Source organism: Paralichthys olivaceus, chromosome 8 (genome assembly GCF_024713975.1).
Source record: "Paralichthys olivaceus isolate ysfri-2021 chromosome 8, ASM2471397v2, whole genome shotgun sequence".
Taxonomy (NCBI): domain Eukaryota; kingdom Metazoa; phylum Chordata; class Actinopteri; order Pleuronectiformes; family Paralichthyidae; genus Paralichthys; species Paralichthys olivaceus.
Genome location: NC_091100.1, coordinates 20,769,617 through 20,793,848, shown reverse-complemented (window position 1 = coordinate 20,793,848; position 24,232 = coordinate 20,769,617). Strand labels below are relative to the sequence as shown.

Sequence of the window (24,232 nt, the reverse complement as noted above, 5' to 3'; positions counted from 1 at the left end):
AGTGGCAAGCAAAGAGTGACGTGGTTACACTTTTTAAAGTCAATGCAGACGATACTTAGTGTAATAGTTGTGGTACAATGTTGTGTTGTAGTGTTTGCACACCTGCAGCCACCGCCTAAGATTGAACCGTCTGAGAACGACGAAAGTGACAAATCATTGTCAACTTCATCTTGAGGAAATTAGAAAAGAATGTCCACACACCAGTTGATGTGAATGGTTATGTGCATGTGTATACTTTCTCAAAAATCTTTGGGTAATAATTTTAAGGATGAATTGGGCTCTTTCAGTCATGATTGACATAATCTCAACAATTTTAATAGCCTAAATCAAAATCATGTGTGAATGTTTCTGAAAATCGCTTAGTATAAAACAAATAGTATGTTAAATGCAGACTATTTATAGTTAAAAATGACACCAGGGTGCACTATGCAAGCACTGCAGTAGTCTGAACTACAGAGGGAGTTAAGTACTTAAAAAAGATAGTGGTACTGTTTACATGTGAACAGTACCAAACTCTGTGCTTAAGTAACCTGAACTTCGTGTGCAAAATTAGAAGAGGGCTCCTTTAAATGTCAAGACATTTAGCCAGTTTTACGCAACTTCATGAAATGCTTCTGGGACTGTAAACCACACATTAATCCCCAGAGACAAAGAACCTTAAAATACCCCAAGCATTTTTCCTAAAGCCTCTATATTGACTTGAGAGACTACAGATGGCCCACAGGATCTTCAAATGTTGTAAACAGAAATACAATCACTAACTTATTTTTATTTTTTTGACTCAACACATCTTCACCTGTCCCAAAGTGTTTCTAACCCCTGTGTGACCTTTACCTGTAGACTATCCTCTCACGGTGCAGGTCCTCAAGGCCACAGCAGATCTCAGCAGCGTAGAAGATGGCCCTCTGCTCGTCAAAGCCAGAGTTGCCCATGTTGTAGATGTGAAACTTTAAGTCACCGCCATTCATTATTGTCAGCACCAGGCACAACGCATCCTTGGTCTCATAGGCATATGCTAGACTAACCTGGACAGGGAGGCAAATTTGGGGGAAGTGGTAACAAGGGAGGTGAGGGTCGAGTCGAGGAGAAAGAAGTCAGTGTAGAAGAGGACAACAAGAGAGGGAGAGGGGAGAAGGAGGAGGAAGAGGGAAGAACAGTGGTAAGAGACACAGTGGCTAGAAGGGCACGAATTTTTGAATTGGTTTGGTTAATGCCCCAAATAATGGTCCATTATCCCACATCACAATCTCCAGAATGTACACAAAGAGAAACTGAGAGCGATACATCACAGATATGGAAAACCAGAAGCTTCCTCTCCATCCGCTAATGTCCTGTCCCTCTAATCCCACCATCTATCTCTCTTTTCTCCCTTCATTCCCACCAAAGTCAACTTCTCTACCCTCCTCCCCCTGTGAGTCAATGACATGCAGGGTATCGTGAGTGTGCCGCTATGAACAAGCAGGATGTTGCTGCCATCAGGAGGAATCCCATCTGCTAGAGAGTATGTGGTCAGAGTTGGACCACACACACACACACTCACACACACACACACACACACAATATTAATAAACTCTGAATTAAACAGGCAACTGGTGCTCTGTTGCTGCAGCTCTGTTGCTGCAACAGTCCCTCTGTTGGGACTCATCAACAGAAGTAACATTGTTGATTACGACAAGAATACGCTCAACACAACAGCAACAATAGCTCATTCTCCAGTTCAAGAGTCGGGCTTCACTGAACTTTGAATAAACAGGTGAACAGATCTTTGTGCAGTAGCAGTGGTGCAGCTTTAGGGTTTTGTGGACTGTGTCCAGCAGTTAGTGTTTACTTGCTGATGCTTAATTATCACAGTTCACTTTTACAGTTTCAGAAAGAAACCATAGGCCAAACAAACATTTCTAACAGGCAGGTTAAGAAGGGGCACAGCACGTGTTGTTAGTAAAATGTATAAATCCAAAAAGCATCCCAACAGTGGAAAAAGTACAATCAAATACAGTACAATACAATTTCAACTGTGCAATCAAAATGTCCTCTACTGCCTCACATCTGTGCTCATGCAATATAAGAGCATCTCTTAGCTCACTGGAAATGACTTTACTCTCAAAGGAGGTGAATCATAACATCACAACATGTGTTGGCCCCCCTAGAGTTTCTCAGGCAAAGAACATGACAGTAATGGACATTTCTCATGTTCAATTGTTCACTGATTTAATGAGATTTTGTTTTATTAAGTGATCAGTTATCTAATATTTGTTTATGGAAAATCATGGAATCATATATCAGACTAATTTTAGATTAGAAGCGTTCAAATTCTAAGATAAATTAAATCAAACTGGCAACTGTTTTACAATTCAATACAGATGACCCCGCTGTGTCTCACACACATATATACGCACCCACACGCAAATGGGTTATATCTTAAACCCAACAGCACGTATTGACTAATCGTATGCACTGATAAAAAAAAACCAGGTAAAGAAGAATAGCGAGAGAGAGAAATGAGAGGTTTGAGAGAGCACTTGACTCTTCTCCTTGCTGCTGCTGTTTGGTCAATGTTGCTAGGCAACAGAGCTGCTCTCGTAGGTAGAGAGGCACATGAAGAGTCATCAGTTCTGCCTGCAGCACAGAGAACGAACACACACACACACACACACATTCAAACACACACTGGAGTGGGCTTGTTACAGAACCTAAGACTAGCAGATCTCGTCACCTGGGATTGGCAAATGGTTCTGTGTGTGTGTATGTGTGTGCATGCCCATACACATCTCTGCCATGACTCACTCAAACAAGGACACGCAGCATAGCTCATGCCGCATTTGAAACAGACTAATCCAACACGTAGTAGAACCCAAACAACCATTAGCTTCACATAGAGAATACAAGGAGAGACTGGGAGGCTCTGTTACAGTCTAGGTTACTGTACTACAGATCAATATCACAGCTCTGTACAGTTAAACAGTTACACCATGTTCTACAGTACATACAAACATTCAAAGTACACATTGCACACACACTCACATCCACAGACCAGAAATTATCCCTCCACTTTCTCCTTGACCTGTTCCAAGAATGTTAAATGAACACTTGCTGCAATTTTCTTGTCTTTGGAACAATAATTTTTCTGGGGGGAACTAGGACATTGAGCCAAAGCTAAGTTTTCTTTTCCTGCCTGAGCACCTGAGACGTTTCTTGTCCGTACAGTTGGACAAAATGGAAAGAGAAGCACAGAGCACTACTTTTCCAAATGCTTCTGAATCCTGGTGTTAACATTTGCCTTTAAAGGAGGATGAAAATTCAGGCATTTTCATTTTCACACAAAAGTGACAAGTAGAGGACAAAGGAAAATAGACATCATCAGGAACATGCATGCCGTCACACACATTAAGAGGTAGTAGTAGTTCAGATGATTCATAGACATTGCAATTCAAATTTATAAATGAGTAAACCCTGTAAAATGTTTTCTTTGACTCCAATTCCCTCAAATGTTGTGTTTGTGTCTCCTGGAACCCAGGGATCCATTCAGGAGGCGCTTCACTGACAAATGGCAACTCTTGCTTCTCATTTGTAGAATAATTTTTTCATAGAATACCAATTAACAAAGATTTACATGTAATAGTTGACAAATAAAACCTTCATGGTCCTGTTCCTATAATCTGTTCCCACACAATATCTTACAGGTTAACCGACTGTCAGCCTTAAACTCCACCCTTCAGTGGAGGGCCTTGGTGGCCTTGATGTAACAAATTAAAAGTTGGGTGACTCCCTAAAAAGCGTTCAAGCTTGGCATTACAGTGGCGGCCAAAAAACACTGCTTAGTCATGATTATGGCTCAATTTATAGAAATCTTCCATAGGAAAATCAGCCAAGAGCAATGCCACGATTAAGAGCTTGAGGCATGGGGGTCCAGTGGCAGCGTACTGATTTTCTTTCTTTGGGTTGCTGCATCATTTGTACACACTGTACTTACTTCTTCTACATTTAGCTGCTCTGCTTTTAACTGTTTACCTTCACCTGCATTCTGTGGTGTTTTTTTAACAAGTCATGCTAATGACATTTGTCCCAGTAAGTTAATGTGGTTGGATGACCAGGGAAACCAGTTTAAATAGTGTTTCCCTAATGATGGAGGTAGCAATGCCATTATGTAATTCTTTGGTAATTGTGTCATTGAAACAGCTCCTTATATACCATGCCCAGGTTACTGCTGTGACATGCAGTTTTCATCTGGTTAGAGACCTGTTTTTTCCTGGCCTCAAATGAACTACATTCAATTAGTAATGGGTGAAAGATATTCTCATTTTAAAATAGCTTTGCAATGTGCTTTGTTCAGTTTTAAGGGGACTCTGTCCCAATTTAGCTGTTTTTGAGGAATCCATCCATTAGTGAATTCAGGATTTAGCAAAAAGTTGGAATCAGACAAATAAAAAGTATGTGGCCAAAGTAAGTGAAGTGTGTGTGTGTATCAGTATAGCTGTTTTCAGACATGAACTCCAGAGAGGAGCCACACAATTGGGTCCACAATTAGTCCCGGGTTTGCCTTTCACACATGATTAACACAACAGGAGATTCTCTACTCAGACAACAAAGAAATCTCTGGAGCATTGAGGTGAGGGGTGGTGCAGCAGGCGAGGCAGGACTTAATGTTCGAATTCCACTGCAGAGATCACATATTTTTGTTTACAGCTCATCAACAGTGTGTCGGCCCTTATCACCAAAAGCTCTCTTCAATCTTGGTTGGATGTCTTCTACATGTGATGGGATCGCTTTTCATTCCGAGATATTTGTATTAATTTTGTTTTATTCATTTTTGCATTTGTCACATGTTAGAAATGTCATCAACATGCCCACTCACTCAAGGTAAATTCTCCAGAGGATCTCCTGCTGTGTTCACATATGGACATTCTTAGTTTTTACAAGGAGGCTGGCAAGAGAAACTTCACAAAATCTCCAGAGACGCTCACTCGGACATTTTTGTACTCACATACAGCCTCTCTGGATAATTTCAGGAGATTATCCAGAGTTTGGTGCATGTCTGAAAGCAGCTTCTGTTTCACTTTTTAACACCATCAGATAATAGTAAGGTAGCAAAACAGGGTTCAATCAATTTAAGAACAAATTGACATATGATTCAGGTCTGACAGAAAGCTCCAAACAAAATCAAACGTGGCGTGTGTGCAAAATTGCAGGTTTGCAATGAAAATATAAAGTAACATTTGGGTTCTATGCTGGTCGAATGAACTAGTCAGATATTGCGAAAAGCGAACTGCACCTGCAACTTGTCTCATGTCTGTCCCCACTGCAACTCACAAGCTTTCCACCTGTTGTGGACGTCATTAAACAAACAGTTGAGAGGTTGCAGCAACTGTCTTTAAAAGCAGATCGACAGCCTTTGCAAACACGCCATTCAATTTCATTTGCAGGATCCTGGAGTTATAACAAACAACACTCTCACAGACAGCGGCAGCGAGCACGCACAAACACTCACACAAAGACACAGAAAACAGGTACAATTCTGATGAAAAGGTTGAATAAGAAAAAGGTAGTACTTACTACAAAACTACTGTTAACTTTTTCTAAAATGCGTTTTTCGTTTAGTGCCATTGCTTCACCTTTTCTTTTCTTCACACGTTTCTTTTCCAGCTTTTTACAGGCGTACATCTTACCGGTGGCACGTACTTGGCAGGCACAAACCTGGAAAACAAGGAACGGGGAAACATTATCACACATGCAAAACACCCTCTAAAACCGCAACTAAATGAACTTAATATGTCAGACCACCGATTACTGCAGCGAAGACATAAACAACGTTGCATTTAAAAGTGTTATAGGTTACTCGTAGCAATTTAAATCATTAACATCAACATCTCATTTCCAGACTTAATGTGTAAAAGGAACATAACGTTGGTTCAGTGTCCGTCATAAAAACTTTAACAAGCACAACACCAGCCTAAACTGTCACAGCAACAGCATTCCAACATTTATTCCTGATCATTGTGACACTCACCTCGCCAAATCCACCTTTCCCTAGTACTCTGTAATGTCTGAAGGTATTTTTGGTTACTGGTTGCCTGCAGATAAAGAAAGATAGATAGAGACAAAATAGGGGGACATAAAAAAAACTGATAAGTTATGTCATTCTTTCAGACCTTGTGCTGTTGCAGACAGAGTAATGCTCTAATATATTATTAATCTGCCCTAATGACTGTTTTTTTCCACCAAGCCATTACGCAAAGCATCATCAATTATTTACAAGTCACACAGAAACACTGATTGGCAGCACCACCTTCGTGAGTCAGGCATAAGTACATACTGTATAGATGAAATGCTTATTATTTTTTGTTTGTTGTAAGCATTTAATCAATATGCAATTTATTTCGTATACAGTAAGTATAGCATATATACAGATTACTTTTACATATATTTAATATTAATTAATAAAACTCAGCGAGTTTGCTAGCTTTAGTTAAAAGAAACATTGTAAAAAATGATTTACAATGAGAGCCAAATGTTTTAGCCATCAAATGTTCGTTTTCTTTTGTGTCTTTCTGCTTTAGAGGCTGAGAAAAATACGTTTTTGTAAACATTGGCAATTCTGTCAGCTCTTCAGAAAGCTCTCAGCTTTGAGGTGGTTGTTTTTGAATAACGCTTGGGTTTTAGAATGCGATTCTGCTGTACCCTACATCTGATTGGGTTAAATGAGATGCCCTTGGCAGACAGGGAATAAAAATTCTAACTTGAACAAGATCATAAGCATCATTCTGTCATAAATTGTATTTTTGCACCAACTACCTACCTCTCCAACCATTTCCACTGCAGGAAGCGAGAGAAGTACATGGACTCGTGGTAGAGGGAAAATGGAGTTCCACTCAGATAATCGCGAACTATTCTGCAGGAAGGGAGAGAGAGGGGAGTGGTGATCATTTAAAGAATACTTTAATGAGGATGTTGGAATGTAAACCAGCAAAGAAGAAAATAAAACAAGCTCATGTTAGATTTCATGCCCGCATTTGCCTGCATTTCTTAGAAAACACCTTATAACCTGATTATAAAACACTCTGACTGCTTCCTGAATCACATGTGCGCATATCTGTATATATAGCTGCATGTTGAGCGTGTGTGTTCAGGCATTGCTGGCGGTGTTATGGTTCAAAGCCGCTCTCAGTGGAAAGATGGAAAAAACTCAGTGTGGATACGCCACCGTGAAAATTGAAAAATGCCTTTGAACAGAGACATTCCACTAAACTCCAACAGGAAACAGGGGACTTTGGGGAAACTGTTTTCTACTGAGCATGAGGTTCTGCAGAATGCCTTAGTGGAAACGTAAATTTGGGTGTGAGTCTGTCTGGATTTGTCCGATTATGTCATGTACACTGACGTTAGCAACCAAAAACCTTGATTCTGTGAAATTCCTGCCCAGACACACGATGACACGAAACAACACTTAAGTTCTTTGAGGAGAGGAAGGGTCATGAAAGGTCACAGCTCTAACGTCTTCTGTCCAGAAGTCAACCATCACCCCACTGAGAGTTGTAAGAACATGACTCTTTGACATGACCCCTCTGGCCTCTCGTATTAGTGTCCATCTTAACTATATCGACTTCACCACAGATGTTATTTGACTATAACACCCTGTTTCCTTATCACACGTCATACCAAACAGACATGGGCTGAATCAACAGATAACTTACATCTCTAGCTAGAGTTATAAAGCTTGTCAGAAAAAATTATTCAGGTCAGAAAGACAGTTGTGGTGTCTCTGGCAAATTATATCTATACTGTCCTTGCTGTCAGTGTTGTTGACACACTAAAATATTCAAGCCAGGAGAGAAGCCAGACACTAGAGAAACCAATTTTGATAAAAATGAAGATAAAAAGAAGAGCTTGGGAGCAATTACCAACTTGAATGAAATTAAAATGGAAATGGTCAATAAACAGAGTTTATATTTATTTAACTGATCAAGTTCACTTCTCACAATAAATTTTATAATTGTACTTATTATTAGGTATTCTGCTAAGTTTCTGTCCACTAGTTGTGCTGCAGAGCTGTGTTTAGAATCAAGCACCCTGTTCTGGTTTTTTTGTGTGAGTTACATTCTGCTGAGCCACAGTTACACAGTGACACACAAAAATGGACAAAGAAAAAACTAATTGCAAATAAGCAAAGATGGATTGAAACAATGCCTGATTTACATATTTTTTGTAAAACGGTTTATGGGAAATAAATGCATTGGGCAAACTTGTTAGACTTGTTCTTGACTTTGTTCTGTGTTTTGGTGAGAAACACAAAGACTTCACCTATACTAACACATTTTTGTTGTAAAATGGCAGACGGTGATGGAGATGATATGTTTTGTTTTAAAAAACATATTATTTCCGTCCACATAAGCATTTTAGCTCTGCATCAGTAATAATCACCATCTTGACTAATAAAATGTTTATCACATGGGCACATGCCTGTCTGTGTAAAGACATTTTTTGCTTAATTACACAAAATGCTGTAAAGGAGAAAAAAACATGATGAAGAACCCAGGATTAAAAGACTCTTAAACGGAGCCAACAGTGTTTTAAAACTAAAAGATTGTATTGTGGATGTAGCCTGAATGTGAACTGAAAATGTGTTTATTAACAAGAAAACTGATCAGGACACGTTTAAACTTTTACTTGCTGTTCTTAGTAAGTGAAATGCAGTTCTGTTATGGGCAATATTAAAAGACAATCTTTACATTTGAGTGATTAACTGTCAGGTGGACTGACATGTTTACTGACCAATATTACATTAGACAGTACACAAGAACTTACTGAATTATGAGCAGAACATATTACATTAGGACAAAAAAACAAGTCACTAATTCAAGCTTTCAGTGCTGAGTTGTAGTTAATCCAGTATGAGACACACATGCGTAATATTACCAGTAGCATCATGACTGAAATAACTGCATTCTACCTCTCAGCCAAATTCAGGATTAAATGAGTCCAAGTATCTGCTTTATGTGGCAGTAAAGACGGAATCAAAGGTCAGCGGCAAGTACTTGTATCAATTAATTACCCAGTAACAGGCGTGTCTGAAAAGTTTTACCCGTTTTGCACGTCTGCATTTGTAAGAAATACATATCTGTATTAGTCGATGCAGGAGATAAATTTATATAAAGTTGATTGTTTTAAAAATTGTAACTGGTGCTCTATTGTGAATAACAAGACTGGTATGAAGGTTCTTTAATTAACATGAGAGTATTTTCACAATAGAAGCAAGTGATTAAGCAAAATACATTGGACATATAACAGACCTAAAGAGGCAAAATACTGTATTATGATCCAAAACATGGTGGTTACAAAACAAACACAAAAACTGTGCCAGTGCAGCTTTCTCTACTGCTGACCAGTGAAATCACAAACTGTTCTGCCAGCCTACGACACATGACTAAAAACCAAAGTTACAAACTTCGGTTCCCTCCTCTACCACCCAAATGCTGAAGTGATGCTCATATTTGGCCTGGAGATTTTCCTTGACCATATTACTTCATCACTAAGGAGAATGAGGAAAGCTGCCTGTGGTTACCAGCAGCGCTGGGGTGGCTGTTTTTGGCAAAAGGGCTAGAGAGTTGAGAGTTTCCACAAGGGGAGCACCCTCTGCAGTGTTAAAGAAAACTGAATTATGTCATCATAGGAGCGAGTTGCTGGGCACACGAGCCAGGCATCTATCATCATCTATCCTGACAGGATCTTTGAGTTTTCTCATATGTCTAAAGGCTTTTAATACTTTATCCTCTGCTGCTCCTCAGCTCAGAGTATGAGTCTACACTGAAATCTTATATCAAAGCTCATTTAAAAAACATATTTTTAATGAAAAATCTTAAGCACAGCATATGTTTTTCTATTGTATTAAGTTATTTCTCAAGTCTCTTGTTATTAAACAATTGATTTTATTTTCTTTTTCAGCCCAGACTCTCATCCACATTCTCTTATTAGGTCAATGAACTTCGCAGAGTCTTATGAGACAAAACTGGTCCTGGACACTTAAAGAAAGGGGCGCCAGAAAGGCAGGAGCCTAGCAGTGCCTGGCTTGGAGTCGGGTCTCAGACAGACACCACTGGGAGTACAAATAAACAAGGCTACAATATGGCTTTTGTTACACAAAGGGAGTGTGGAGAGGAAGAGAGAAGGGAGGAAAATCAGAAATGGGACCTTTGTTAAGACACAATATATCACGATAACACATGGACTGAACGGCCATGCTCTACTCTTATTATGACATAACCATATGTTCCACTGCAGCAGAAGAAAATCCAAGAGTGAGCTAACACATCTCTCTCGTGGATGTGTGGCTCTGCCAGAAATCACGTTTCCACGTGTAGCACCATGCTTTCCTACAGGCTTTCCCTCTGAGTAAGCCCTGGTCCCGAATTACGTATCGGAATTTAGGAAAAGAACAAGAAATTGAAGAAAATAAAAATACCACAGTGGAATACAAATAATGATGATACTGGAAGGAGTGATGACAGAAGTTAAACAGGAATCTCATTCAAAAACATCTGAGCTATTGCGAGGCTTTCAGTAACAAACATGTGCCTGTGTTGTTCTATGTTTGTACACTCTGCTGTTTTCCCCTGCTCCCCTTAACACTCTCTTTCCATTTCTCCTCACTTTTCCTAATTTCCCCTTTTTTGCTCTCCTTTCTTCTCCTTTCAATGCCCTCTGTGAGTTTTCCAACTCAGCCCCTCATGCTGAGTTTTCTGCCGTCATATCACTTCATCCAGCGCTTGCTGATCTGACTCTCCCAACTTTCAAGCAAATCCTAAGTGTGAATAAAATACAGATAAACTGAATTTTGTTTAAATATCACCCAGTCCAGAAAAAATTAAACATGCATGGGAAACAACTTAATCACAGCTTCAAAACGTTTTGGCAACAGCAGATCTGCCTGCACAGCCGCCACGAATGGCCAGGCAAGTCTTCTGGAGCATGTGGGTTATTGATTTTATAAATCCAACAGCTCGGGAACAGCTCTTTGCGTGTGTTTTGCCAAAACATGAGTAGAGGCTGAGAACATAAGTGAGTGTTTTCCCATCGGTTCCCACTTCTCCTGAGTTTCATCTAGAAGATTCCAGTATTCCCAGGGGAAGCTCAAGTGACTCAGAGGCCAGTTGCAGCATTTTCAGTCCAAATCCATCTGTCTGTGTGGCTAAAAGTTGAGAATTTGCAGAAATACAGCTTCTAGGATTAAGGAAACATGTTATTTTTTACCCTATTGATTTGACGAGGACTGAATTGTACTGCGATGTACATGCTCTGTTATGATGTTATCTATATTACCATAAACGTTAATGAGACTAATAAAATGCAGTAAGATAAGGTAAGATGTGATGTATAGTAGTTTACTGCGTACATGTGGCATCAGAGTGGCATCACAATCCACATCAAAATCTGTACTCCCTTCAAAAAGTATACTTAAATCAGATCTGAACACTGAAATATTTCTAATTTCAACAGGACTATTCCTGAAGATATCTCAGGTGTCCTTCACAAATAAATATGCTCATACAGAAGAAAAGAAAGATGCTCTTTTGACCCTTCTTCATGAACTTCTCTTACCAACCACAGTTTACTCACAACATTATTCTACAGTAACAGTCTGACTTCCCTTTAATTAATCTGAGAATAAATAAAACAATCAATGACTTCCGACAACAGCTCCAGCCAACCAATCAGCACACGGTGCAGCTCAAGCATTCAGGATCATTAACTTCTCCTACTGCAATTCATCAATAACAGCACGTCAGAGGAAAGTCAACACAAGGACGGGACTGTGGTAGAAAATATAATGCACTGACACATTTAAATAGATATATAATATATTACCAAGCTAAACGTGACAAATTAGCATGATGTATATTTATGTGTGTGTGTGTGTGTGCAATGAGAAGTACATTTGGGGGTAATAATCTACGGCCTGTTTGCCTCTCCTGGCTCTGAGAACAGGAAGCAGAAACACCTGCAAGCATGTGTGTGCGTTTGTGTGTGTGCAGGGAACACTGAGGTGGCTGTTGTTTTCATGCCAACCATCCGGATGCTCTCCCTGCCCACTGCTCTTTTTCATTCACATCCACCGTGCGTGTGTTTTTACAAGTCCCTGTGTGTGTGTGTGTGTGTGTGTGTGTGTGTGTGTGTGTGTGTGTGTGTGTGTGTGTGTGTGTGTGTTGCTGCACACCCAGTGCCAGCTGCCTCATCATCACTAGTGACAGGGTGCATTAGTCCATGGAATCTACAAACACACACATGACTTTTGCAGGAATGAGATTTTGTTGGTGCCACTGCACTTTGACAGGCTAAATAGTAAAGAAAAACAAAAACATGATTCACTTCCAAATAACATGCATCGCTCACATTAACGGTATGAGCGTTGTGAGTATTCGACCGCTGATCACAAACCTAGAAAAGCAGGTCAGTTAATAGTGTAGGAGAGTATGGTCACAGAGCAATGCCACGTGTGTGGAAGATGCAGACTTACTTTGTGCAGTCATTGAAGAGCTCCTTACACGGACTCTGCTCCAGCCTCTCCCGACACCCAGCGACTACATCCTGGGGGACGTCCGGCAGATGGGCTGCCGACTTGTGTGTTTAAGAGACACAGATGGAGACAAACAGAAGTGAGATGTTGGTGTAATAATAAAACTGATCAAAACGTTATATGTCCACTCGACTCTCTCTATTTACAAACCCAAATAGTCTGTCTAGTGGAGATGGCAGAGATCTCTGTGTGGTTATACAGTAGTTGAACACAAGAGTATGTGGTGTATGTATGCAACACATTTATACATAAAAAAACTAGACCAAACTAATTTTGGCAAGCACATTTCTTGCTCTTTGCAGTAAAGGACAAGACGTTTCCTCTAACATGAAAGGAAGTACAGATAAGTCTTAGTCATTTCTGCACATTAACCCACACCCAAAAACAAAAACACAGTGTAAACACAGCCCTATGCAGATAGGGGTGCTAGGCTTTAAAAATTTCACACGGATGAAAATGATGAACTGATAAAAGGATTATGCACTTTTGCACATGTGAACAAACATCATCTTTGACTCATATCAAAATAATTTCTTGTGTCCATATCAGCAAGCTCTGTTAGCATGTGTGCGTGTTTCTCACCCCATTGTTAAAGTATGTGTCTAAAACATTCAGTCCACAGTCCCTCCTCTTCTCATCAGGAGCGAGCTGATACATGGCCTGTCGGAGAAGAATAGACGCGTGAGCTACTACACCAGCGCAGGACGCCATGCTCATTCAGCCATTTTTTATATTTCTCCAAATAAGGTCAGAGAGAGAAAATACCCAGAAAGTGAGAGAAAAAGGTTAAGAAAGGGAGGAAGAGCCAGAAGGAAGGATGGGGGGTTGGTTAATAAACAGAAAGACAGAGAAAAATTAAAATAAGACTGAGCGTGGGACCGCAGACAAATAGAGATGTTACTGATGACCAAATATCATCTTAGTCAAAGCAACAAACTGGCAACCGTGTTCATCTTCACACATAGCCCGTTACATCTGTCACCTACCAGGATGATGCCTCAGATCTCACCCCATTGCACCATCACAGATTGTGTTTTTGGTCAAATACATGTAGGCAGGGAGATGGTCTAGAGTTTGACTGCCTCGAGCCGTATGTTTTGTTTGAAAACAAGCTCAGCAGGCTGGAATGGGACCAAGTCGTGCCACTACACATCACAGGCAGTGTATGGAGTTCTCAGTGGGACTAACAGCATGTTGAGCTCCAAAATCTTTGTTTCATTTCTTGAGTTTTTGTCAGCCAGTGCAAGTATGTGTGACTCCCAGTGTGCATATGTACGTGCCGGTCTGCCTACCTTGAAAATGACTAATGTAGGTTCTTATTAAATAAGCATGATTCCCCCATTTTCCTTTCTCGCATACCTCCAGGGGCCTAGACACAAGCTCGGGCCTGTGTTTGCCTGCTCACCCAGGGGACATGCCTCTGACGTGGGTTTGACCTCATGGAGGAGTGCATAGAGGAAGGGGGGGGGGGTCTGCTTTCTGACAGCCTGTCTAAGGCGCTAATCACCCCGCACGCCCACCCCACCAACACCTCGTGCTGCCGCCAACAAGAGCAGGCAAAAGACCAAGAATGACTTTCCTCTCCTACTTCTTGCTCTGCGGGGCCGAATCATGCCAGTCCCATGAAAGAGAGAACACAGGGACAGACAAGAAAAAGAGATGTGTGAAAGAATGGGGTGATGTTAGTGATAGAACTGAAAATAGACTTATTTAAGTCTTACCACAGCATCCATAAACTCAATGCAGCGTTTCAGCTCTGGCCTGGTGTCACAGTACTGTCGGAATAACAGCCGCCCAATGGGCTGCTTCTCACATAGACTTGTGTAGTCCCTCTCTAAGAGGAGGACAGGAGAGGGAGAAAGAGACACAGGGGGGCAGATGAAGAAATGTTATTACACAAATTAATACAATATAACAGTGTTTCTGAACCTGGCATCAGATCCCAACAACCAGAGTGGAAATAATGACAAAACATAATAATTGTTCGAAAGGTTTTCTGATATTTCTGTCATGCAATGACTCAGACTTTCATATCAATAACATTGGGATCTACTACATTACCATGTATAAAGGAGCAGGTTGTTTTGGGGGAAATGTTACCTTTATTTCTCTTATCCACCAGAGTAAGAAACAAATGCTTTTTCATGTCTCTGTCCGCAGCTATGCGCCAGTGTGCAAGCTTAGCTTAGCTCACTGGTTTCTAAAATCAGAAGGATTTTTTTCTTTTCTTCTTAAAAACTAAACATAACTGTTTAAATAAAATAAAAAGAGCCACATTCCTAATTTAGCTAGCCTCTGTTCTGCTAATGTTAGCTTACAGTATGTCTTTTGAAAGCTGAAACACATTTTATACACAACCACCTTACCTCTGTTATTCCAATCTATAAATTGCTGTTTACTACTGTACTAGAAAGTAAACTTGTGTAACTTGTCATTCAAACCAAAGACACACATAATACAACTCCAGACAGGGCTACAATTTTACAGTCTAACAAGAAACACTTTTTCTCTCCCTAAAAAATGCAGTAAACAGAAACTGAGAAAACAGTCAAACAGGAAGTGAGTGAGGAAAAAATATGCTACATTTGCTTATATTACACTACCCTACAAAATAAACCAACAGTTTGTCTGTATCCATGCTTTCTGTATGTGTGTTAGCATATTTGTGTGTGTGTGTGCGTGTTAGTGTTTTCCGTGCAGCTGGCCCCAGCTTATTAGGACTAATGGCATCCAATTGAGTCATATTTCCTCTGGTTCCAAATGAGGAAGAAGACCCAGGACGTTTTCCATCACTGACTGACAGTAGGGACACACATACAGAAAGACAAGATAAACATACAAACAAAAATAGGCCACACACATTCACATACACATGCACACTTGTGAACTGAAGAGGAGGAGGAAGAGGAGGAGGAGGAGAAGGAGGATGGATCCATGGAATCAACATTTCTGAGTAGTGACAGCTACAGGACAACCTCCCACAGCAGGCTAAATCAAATCTCCACAACAGCCCTCCCAGCTGCAGTGTTTATTGCACAGCAATCCCCTCTGCTCTGCAGCTCAGCGCTCCGCATTCAGAATCACCACTTGTACAACCACAAAATCTGAGTAATCAGTTTGTTAGCAAACAGAAGAGAGAAGAAATACTTTATTGCTTCCTTTTTCTCTGTGTTACCACTGTGTTTTAAATTTGAAGAACAAAAGCTCTTTAAGAAAATCTCACTGCCTTTAGACATCGCCTTTTCATCTTTGATCACCAAGTTTCTAGAGGCTTGCTTTGGTGTTTTCCTATCAGCTGTGTTCAGCTGTGAGCCGCAGTTTGGAAATTCCCCCCCACACTCCTGCTTGATGAGAGCAATTTTACGGTATATGTGCAGCAAAAAATGTTTAGAGCACTTTATTTAAACTCTGGAGCATTTACCCTGTAACATTAAGCCAGGTGAGGAAAGCACTGTTTGAGCTGTTTACAGTCAAATAACACACAGTCATGTATTTGGATGTAATACTAGGGGGCCAGGGGGAGAAAGTTTGCAGAAACTATTCTATGAGCAACTCATGTAAACATCATGAATGGAGAAATTTCTTTTTCAGAGTAAGGTCAATTGTAAGGTCAATTGTTGGAATATTATTATCCATGTAAATATAATATGCAACTTTGTTTACTTCTTTATAAACAAATGTGTTGACTTCTCTCAAAATCTCAAGTTAATCACATCTTAACATCACAGGTCAACATTTCCACTTAAAGGTTATTAAGTTTGGATTGTGAGCTTCTGCTCCTCCGCAAACAAAAAACAGAAGAGTCAATTTTTTTAGCAATTAGATTCTCATGGAAGTTTAACTTACCTCCTACTGCATTTAATTACAGCGACAGATTTTAATGATTTTGGGATGACACTCTAGTTTACAACAAGCCTCCGGATTCAGTTTCAGTGTCTTGTTTAAGAACAGGTTCTGATGGTTTCCATCTAATTACCAAAGTGGCCGTTAGATCCCACCCTCTGCTGAATCACAGCAAAACTGGTCACTGTTTGAGGTGACATTCCAAGTGGTGGAGCAAGAATCACAAAAACTGTCGTACAATGTTCTTGAAAGGGTTTCCATGTTTTCAGTAACTTTCCCATTGGGTAACTCATCTGATTCAAAATAATACGCCTCAATGACAGCCAGTGTGTCCTAAGTTTTATTTTACAAGTTAGAACCTTTTGAACTTCACATCTTACATCCGTAAGACTTGAATCGTTTTATACTAAATATGTAAGGCAACTCAGAAAGGTTACACACATGGCACAAATTTGGGGAGAACTTTTAGTGAAGAACAAAAAATATTTATAGTATATAGTATAGGCATATAGTGTATATATGGTTTTCAACATACCACAATTGTGTACTGAACATATAGATAGACTGGGGAAAGCATCAGTATCCCAGCCATACATACATAAAACCATGTGGAGATGTTCTGAGCCTTCCCTTCAAAAATGTGGCAAATAGTGGCAAACCAAAAAAGCTAATTTAATTTAATTTGTCATAGAGTTTGGAAGACATCGTAATTGTTAATGTGGTGAAAGGCCTCTTCTATCATACACCATCTCCAATTTCTCAGTAGGCGTGGAGCAGTCTCAGCATGAACGTGTTATTTTACGGTCATTACACAAAGAACTGTGATGTGGCAACACCCAGAAACACTATTTATGTTTTTCAGAACTTAATGGTGAAAAATACAACTTTCTAAAATCTGCAGATTCTCGTCAGGAGGTACGGAGGAGGTACAGAACATGTGTGAATGCAAATGTCCAAGTGCGAGCCTTTGGATTATCTGCAAACTTTCTCCGCCTGGCCCTCTAGTAAAAAAAGTAAGCAGAAAACCTGCAGAATCTGATGTGAGAACACAGCAGGGGATCCCCCGCTGCATTCACAGCGAGTGAGTGGGGGATTGATGACACATCTAACATAGACAAAAAAGAAAACAAATATCTCCGGGTGAAAAAGTAGTGTCACGCATGTAGAAGACACAGAGGAAGATGTCAAGAGAGTTTGTGGTGATAATGCCAATTCTCTGGACTGTATCCACAGGTCATGTTTGTAAAACATACGTGTGTGTGTTTGTGTGTGTGTGTGTGTGTGTGTGTGTGTGTTAGGAAAATAAGGAAAATAAACAACTATGAAAGAAAGTGGGGGAAATACAGCAAGAGAGTGTGTGTATGAGACAGCAAGGTGTCAAAGAAAAATGGACCAGGAAATGAGTCAAAAGTGAGAGGGAGCAGTTGAAAAGCTTGAACTAGTCTGGACTAGTAACTGACAGAGCCAGTGAAGTGAGCTGCAATTACAACTTAATTAAAACTCCAATTTAGGCCAAGACAGAGCGAGTTAATGAGACAGTGAATGGCCTCTAAAATGTGCACAGATGCAAGTGTGTGAAACTGTGTGTGCACACAGTTTTCAGGAGGAGGTTAAACAAAGCTAACATGTCAGTGATCAAAAGCAAAGATGCACATGAACTATACGTGCTGCATGGACACCAGAATAAAGAAGACAGTGGGAGACAGAAGGAGAGGAACAGAAAGGTAAAGTGGTCTAAGGCCGGCAGACAAAGTGGCTGCAGTCGACATAATGTAATCTAGGCTTCCTAGAAGTACTGCACACTTGTCAAGGCTAAGGTCAAATGCCTGACATTATCAAGACACAACAAAGACACAGTTATCAGTTGCTTTACTGTATCCTTCTATCCACTTTGCCTACGTGGTGCATGGTCATGTGTGTGCGTGTCGCAGGTGTGTATATGCACATGCCTACACGTCTGTGTGTTTAGGTTCCCAAGGGGGATTATTTTGATCCTCCACTCAGTGTGATAGGGAAATTATGCAATAGTGTCTATGTAATAGTGACGTATGTAGCCCTGAACAGCTGCTGGGCGTGTGCGCACGCACGCGCACACACACACACAAACACACACACACACACAAATAGAGGCACATACAGTCCATTCTTTTGAATCCTCTGCAAAGTTATAATCCAAATGGCAATATATATGCAAGATATGAAAATCCCATTGCTTTTTCACACTTATGGGCTGTTTTTGAGTAGATATCTTTTTTTTTTTTCCACTGCTGATGACAGATACATTCAAGTTTATGTTAATTGGATCCGTGGGTGATGGTTTGTGATATGAAGACACCTCCATGAGGAACACAATCAACACTGCATAAGAGATAGAAGGACGAGCAGCCACATCTCTTTGACTCTGCCTCCCTCGTGTTTCTATCCCGCGTTCCTTTCCTTAAGATATCTGTCTGCCCGTTGTAAAAACCTGTTTGTTTGTTTCTTATTTTCACTCACGCTCTCTTCATGAATCCTGTTCTGAAGTGGTAGATAGCGGGATGGAGGGAGAGAGAGATACAGATAGTTGGAGGGGAAGGCAAGGAGATAGCAATGAGGGAGGGAGATAATGTGGGGGAGGGTTGCACTGCAATCTCTGGCAGGGATAGCTGTGACGCACTATTACGCACACACATACAGGCACCATCACAAACACACGGAGTGCTGTGGCATTCAGAGAACCTCAGTGTGTGGAATGGATGTGGAAATAAAACCCAAGCATAGAGCACTTTTCTGGGCCATAGAGAAAATCCTGCCTCTACCCTTGAGTCAAACCTGGATGCAGAGAACAGGAAGGAAGTAGGACTGACGATATTTAGATTTGGATGTAGACACACAAAATATTAAGAAAGAAACGGCTTCTACACGGATTCCCTGTGTCCCACACACACACACAGAGACACACACACACACACACACACAGAGACACACACACACACACACAGAGACAAACACAGACACACACACACACACACACACACACACACACACACACAGTGTTTCCTGTCCCTTGCCTGTACGGGTGGAGACGGGTAGAAACAGGAAGGAAGTCCAATCTGAACTTCCTCCCACAGTCAGACACACCCCAAAGACACAGCATGGCACGTTATCTTTCTGCCTCACGCACACACATGCATTCCCTCATTTCTTACCAATGGTGCGACGGAGCTCCTCACACTGGCTGATGTGCGGAAGCTTTAGCATCTCCTTCCATTTCTTACTGCGACCATTTCTCTTCCCACCTCCACCTGAGACACAGAGAGAAGAGATTTAAATCAGCACATCAATCAATCACGGTTAAAGCACTGTACTTGAGTCTTCAACCACATCCATTTGATGGCAATTTCAAAACACTGACAAGAAGACACCCTGCCATGTGTGTGTGTGTGTGTGTGTGTGTGTGTGTGTGTGTGTGTGTGTCTGTGTGTGTGTGTGAGCATGTTGACCTTGCAGTAACCACAGGCAGGGACAGCTGGTTCATCTCACCAGTCACCTCTATGCATCATGACAGAGCATGTGGTGAAGAATGTTGACAGCTTCAAAGATCATCAGACACACACACACACACACAGCTCTTTCCCTGGAGCTCAGTCAAACATAAGCCAAACATAACGTTCATGGGTTATCTCACACACAGAGAGAGTGGTACTGGGAAGTTCTTTTTGCAGATCAGAAGACCCTGGTGTGAGGGAATTGGTGACCTCTAGGTACAACCAGGTTCTTCAAATTGCCAGAGGGCAACCAATATATTTCACATGCACATTCCAACAGCAGCAAGGATGGGTGCAAGTGTAGAGAAACAGTCACATCAGAGTTGAACTGAGGTATTTACTCCTGGAGGCAGACAGAGTGTATGTATGCGTGTGTGTGCGCACGCATGAGTTTGTGTATGAATGATTGCAACCATTCGTTGTTTACAGCTCCTCAATTGCAAAGATTTTATTTAAATTCATCTCTGTAAAACATCACTTTATTCATGTGAGTTGGAAGTTTTACTTTATTTTCTGACATAATGATTAACATTTTAAAGTCAGTGGAGCACATAACTCCACCAAGGCCCAACAGACAGCTTAAATTCATTCAAGCTACACTAAATTGCACACACTCATAGATATCAGTCTTCTTATTATGCCTGATTTTTTCCATCAAGATCCATGCATCATTTCCTGGGAAATCAATGAGAATGTCAAAAAACACCCTAGAGAAGGTGAAAAAAAATAATCCTTGGATCTTTCTTGGTCCATGTCTCATCCTTCAACTATGTTTCGTGGAAATCTGTTCTGTAGTTTTTGCATAATCCTGCTGACAAACCTACAAACCCAAATATGGACACTTTGTAGAGAGGCAAAAACATAACCTCTGTGCTGGTGGTAAGAATAATCATTAGTGGGGTGACATGATAGGTGAATGATTAGGGCGGATTTGTAAATTAAACTCCTCTATCTGCCCCCATCCCCCAACTTGAATAATTCGTTCATCAAGATCTGATGTGTGATGGAAGTGTTCCCTTACTTTTTTTGAGTAGTGTACATATCCTTTATAAACATTTTTTATTTCATTTGTTAGAACTCTGATTTAAAGCCAAATGTAGGGGTATGTATCGTTGGAAATATCAACAATACAGATTGAAATAAAAGAACCCTTACGGCTTTAGCTAAAAAAAGACATCACACTCAATAAGTTTATGTAACTAAAGTTCTCTTCTTTACTGTTGATAAAATAAAAAACAGCTGCTCTTTCTCAAAGGAAACACTAAGTGCCATTAATATAAAACATCTGATGGAGCCTTCAATTCTTTGTACCATCTAAGAAACTATATAAATGTCAGAGGCCAATCGCTTTCCATGACTTTTATTTAATTTGCCAAACTTTTTACAGCCGGCTTGGATTCTGGTAATTTTATTTGATGACACGCTTGAATTTCGATACCAAACAGTTATCTATCTATCTATCTATCTATCTTAATGCTGAAACAAAACAATGCTTTTTTCAAAAACTCTCTTTAAAGCATTCAAACATGTTTTCTACAAAGTCCTGATTTTAACAGACCAAGACACATTTTCATAAGTTACGCATTCTAAACCATGAGCAGCTGTAAAAAACTTAACCTAAATTAAAAGCAGTTGAAAATTCAACAGTTTAAATCAGATAGTCTTGTCATTGGTAAGTAAGAATCATCATATTGTTTCTGTTGTCTTTCTCAATGCATTGCACTGTATGTAACATGTTACCTAACAAAAAGGCTTAATTCATTTTAAAGCATCCATCCATCCATTATCTATACCCTGGAGCCAATCCCAGCTGTAACCTAACCCCTATCTGCATGTCTTTAGACTGTGATCAATCTGGAGTACCTAGAGAAAACCCACACAGACACGGACAGAAAATGACAGTCCACACAGAAAGACTCCGGCTGAACTGGGACTCAAACTAAGAACCCGCTGTCCAATTTTGCAAATAAAGCATATTTAAATTTGAATAATCGAAGGGCCTCAATTTGTGATACCTGTCTGGATACCATGGCAGAGCTCCACAAAGGTTGGAAAAGCAGCAACAGCAATGAGATGCTTACAAACACAAGATGTAATAACATAAAAAGAAAATGTATTCAATAATTAATGACTTCTGCTTTTTCTAAGGTCTACTGGCAAACAAATTTGCGCATTATTGCCACCAACTCGAACTCTCAAAGATGTCAAAATGCACCAACACTGTTGGCATGAGTAGAAAAAATGTGATAAAGGGTCAACACCAGGTCCTACAAAATTTGTAAATGCAGGTACTATTTATCTTTATTATTTTGTCTTGTGTTTTATCATTTAAAAGATGTTCAGACAATAGGACACTAGTGAGAGAGAATGCAGGACTCAAAACATTTGCGCCATAGACACACACAACACTCAACTATCACACACATTGTTTACCCCAACATTTCAGCTTTGTGTTGATAAACACAAAGTTGATGAACCAGCCTGAGCTCAAGTGAACCATGTAGACTGTGACAGTTTCAGGATGACAGGGAGGGAAATCCTCTGCCCTCTAAGTTCACACCAGCTGGCCCGACAGTGACACGTGACAACTTCAATACAAACACATACAGGGGTCAATGTGGTCAAAGACTGGCAAAACAACGCCCTACAAGCACACGTGGACTCAGGCATACTGTATGTACAGTTTGCGACCTGTTTTCACTTTTTAATCTTGTCCTGTGCCTCAAGTACACAACAGCCACCAAACACAGATGCAACAAGCTGTCACAAATTATTTGGACGTGCAATAGTAGCACACCCCTTTGAAAAAGAACATTTTATTTAACTGCGCCACAGGAGCAATATGAGCAGCTACATGTTGATGTCGTTAACGAAGCCCATACAGTCCCACTGGTCTCAATGAGCCAATGTAGACACTGACAGGCATGTTGGCAAACCTGTTGTGGGGCTCCGGGGCATGTACACACACAAAAAGAGAGAGCAGTGAAAAGAAACTGAGTTAGATGTTGAACTGACTTATTATTGTGTGATGATCCTCCAGTTACAAATGACTGCTTTTTTTTCCAGCAGAAATAATTTCACATACTTGAAAAAACACAGAATGATTAATGAATACAATCAAACGAGTTCAACAAAACAACAAGACATTGTCAGAGATTAACTTCATCATTGTCAGGAGCAGATATTACGAAAGCTAAATTTAAAGTTCCTTTCAGATAGAACACAACACAGTCACTGCTGCCCTCTGAAACCAATTCTCTTCAATGGCCTGTGTCTTGCAAGATCGTTTATTCACTGCGCCAAAGCAAAGCACATGACGAGCCCTTGTGTGTCCAATAGAAACAAAGCATCCAGCCAGGCACAGGATGCACAATGGAGTAAAGGCTAATATTGAGTGTATGAATTCACCAAATTATATGACGCAAGTTTACGTTTATTTCAGGAGGAAAGCTATATAATGGAAACACATTTTCAAATCAGGTAGGAATGTAAGGCATGTTTTAACAGTCACATAGTTTGTTATTGGTAGTGTAAAAGTGTGGAAAAAAAGCTCTGAACCCAGCGGACAGCTTAGTGCAAACCAAGGGCCATACGCAGTGCAAATCACTTACTAAAGCTGCTTTAAAACGTGCAAGCGTAAAGCGGTGCCATACACATAGAAGACACCGACGAAGATGTCAAGAGAGTGGTGTTTGACGTGTTGTAAATAACAACATATGATCTCTGCAGCAGAATTTATGTGTCACATTCGATCTCTGCCTGTTTTGCAACTCCTCACTCCAGAGATACAGTGTTATTGTGAACTCGGCTGAGTGGAGAATCTCCTGCTGGGTTGTCCATATGAGAGAGAGGAGGCAATGTCCGGAGAAAGTCAAGACCCAAATGTGCAGACTTTCACCGGAGTTCATGTCAGAAAAGAGCTAATCTGAAAGGGCCTTAAGTGTTAAGATCAACAAAGGTTGGCAGTGTCATAACTAGTCAATTAAGTTTATAACCTGATCAACAGAAATATAATTTGTCATTTTGACAACTGATTGACTGTTCCAGGGTGTCAGAGGTTTAGTTTTATCCCTCAAACTAAACAAGACATTTAAAGACTTTAATTTAATCTCAGGAAAGTTTTATTTTAAATTGTTTTATGTTTCAAACGACTACAATGTGGCTGAAATGTGACCTAAACTTGAGGTCGCATGGAAACAAAGAATAAAGGAAAAACTCTGAGAGGAACGTGGGGAAATGACAAAGTTACAAAGGTACTGACTAGAAAAGAAAGACGGAGATTTTAATGCTGACGTAT

The 24,232-nt window shown here is 40.3% G+C and overlaps 1 protein-coding gene across 2 annotated transcripts in view; it reads right to left on the bottom strand.

Moving 5' to 3' along the window:
• Nucleotides 1-24,232, bottom strand: part of grk4 (G protein-coupled receptor kinase 4) — a 44,316-nt gene that overhangs the window by 7,703 nt on the left and 12,381 nt on the right. For both annotated transcript variants that reach the window (XM_020084274.2, XM_020084273.2), the window contains exons 2-9: nt 19,597-19,692; nt 14,287-14,399; nt 13,148-13,225; nt 12,506-12,606; nt 6,794-6,886; nt 6,005-6,068; nt 5,551-5,691; nt 835-1,025 (exon numbers count right to left, since the gene is read on the bottom strand). In XM_020084274.2, the coding sequence (XP_019939833.2) occupies nt 835-1,025; nt 5,551-5,691; nt 6,005-6,068; nt 6,794-6,886; nt 12,506-12,606; nt 13,148-13,225; nt 14,287-14,399; nt 19,597-19,692 (877 nt within the window). The remainder of the gene's footprint in view (nt 1-834; nt 1,026-5,550; nt 5,692-6,004; nt 6,069-6,793; nt 6,887-12,505; nt 12,607-13,147; nt 13,226-14,286; nt 14,400-19,596; nt 19,693-24,232) is intronic.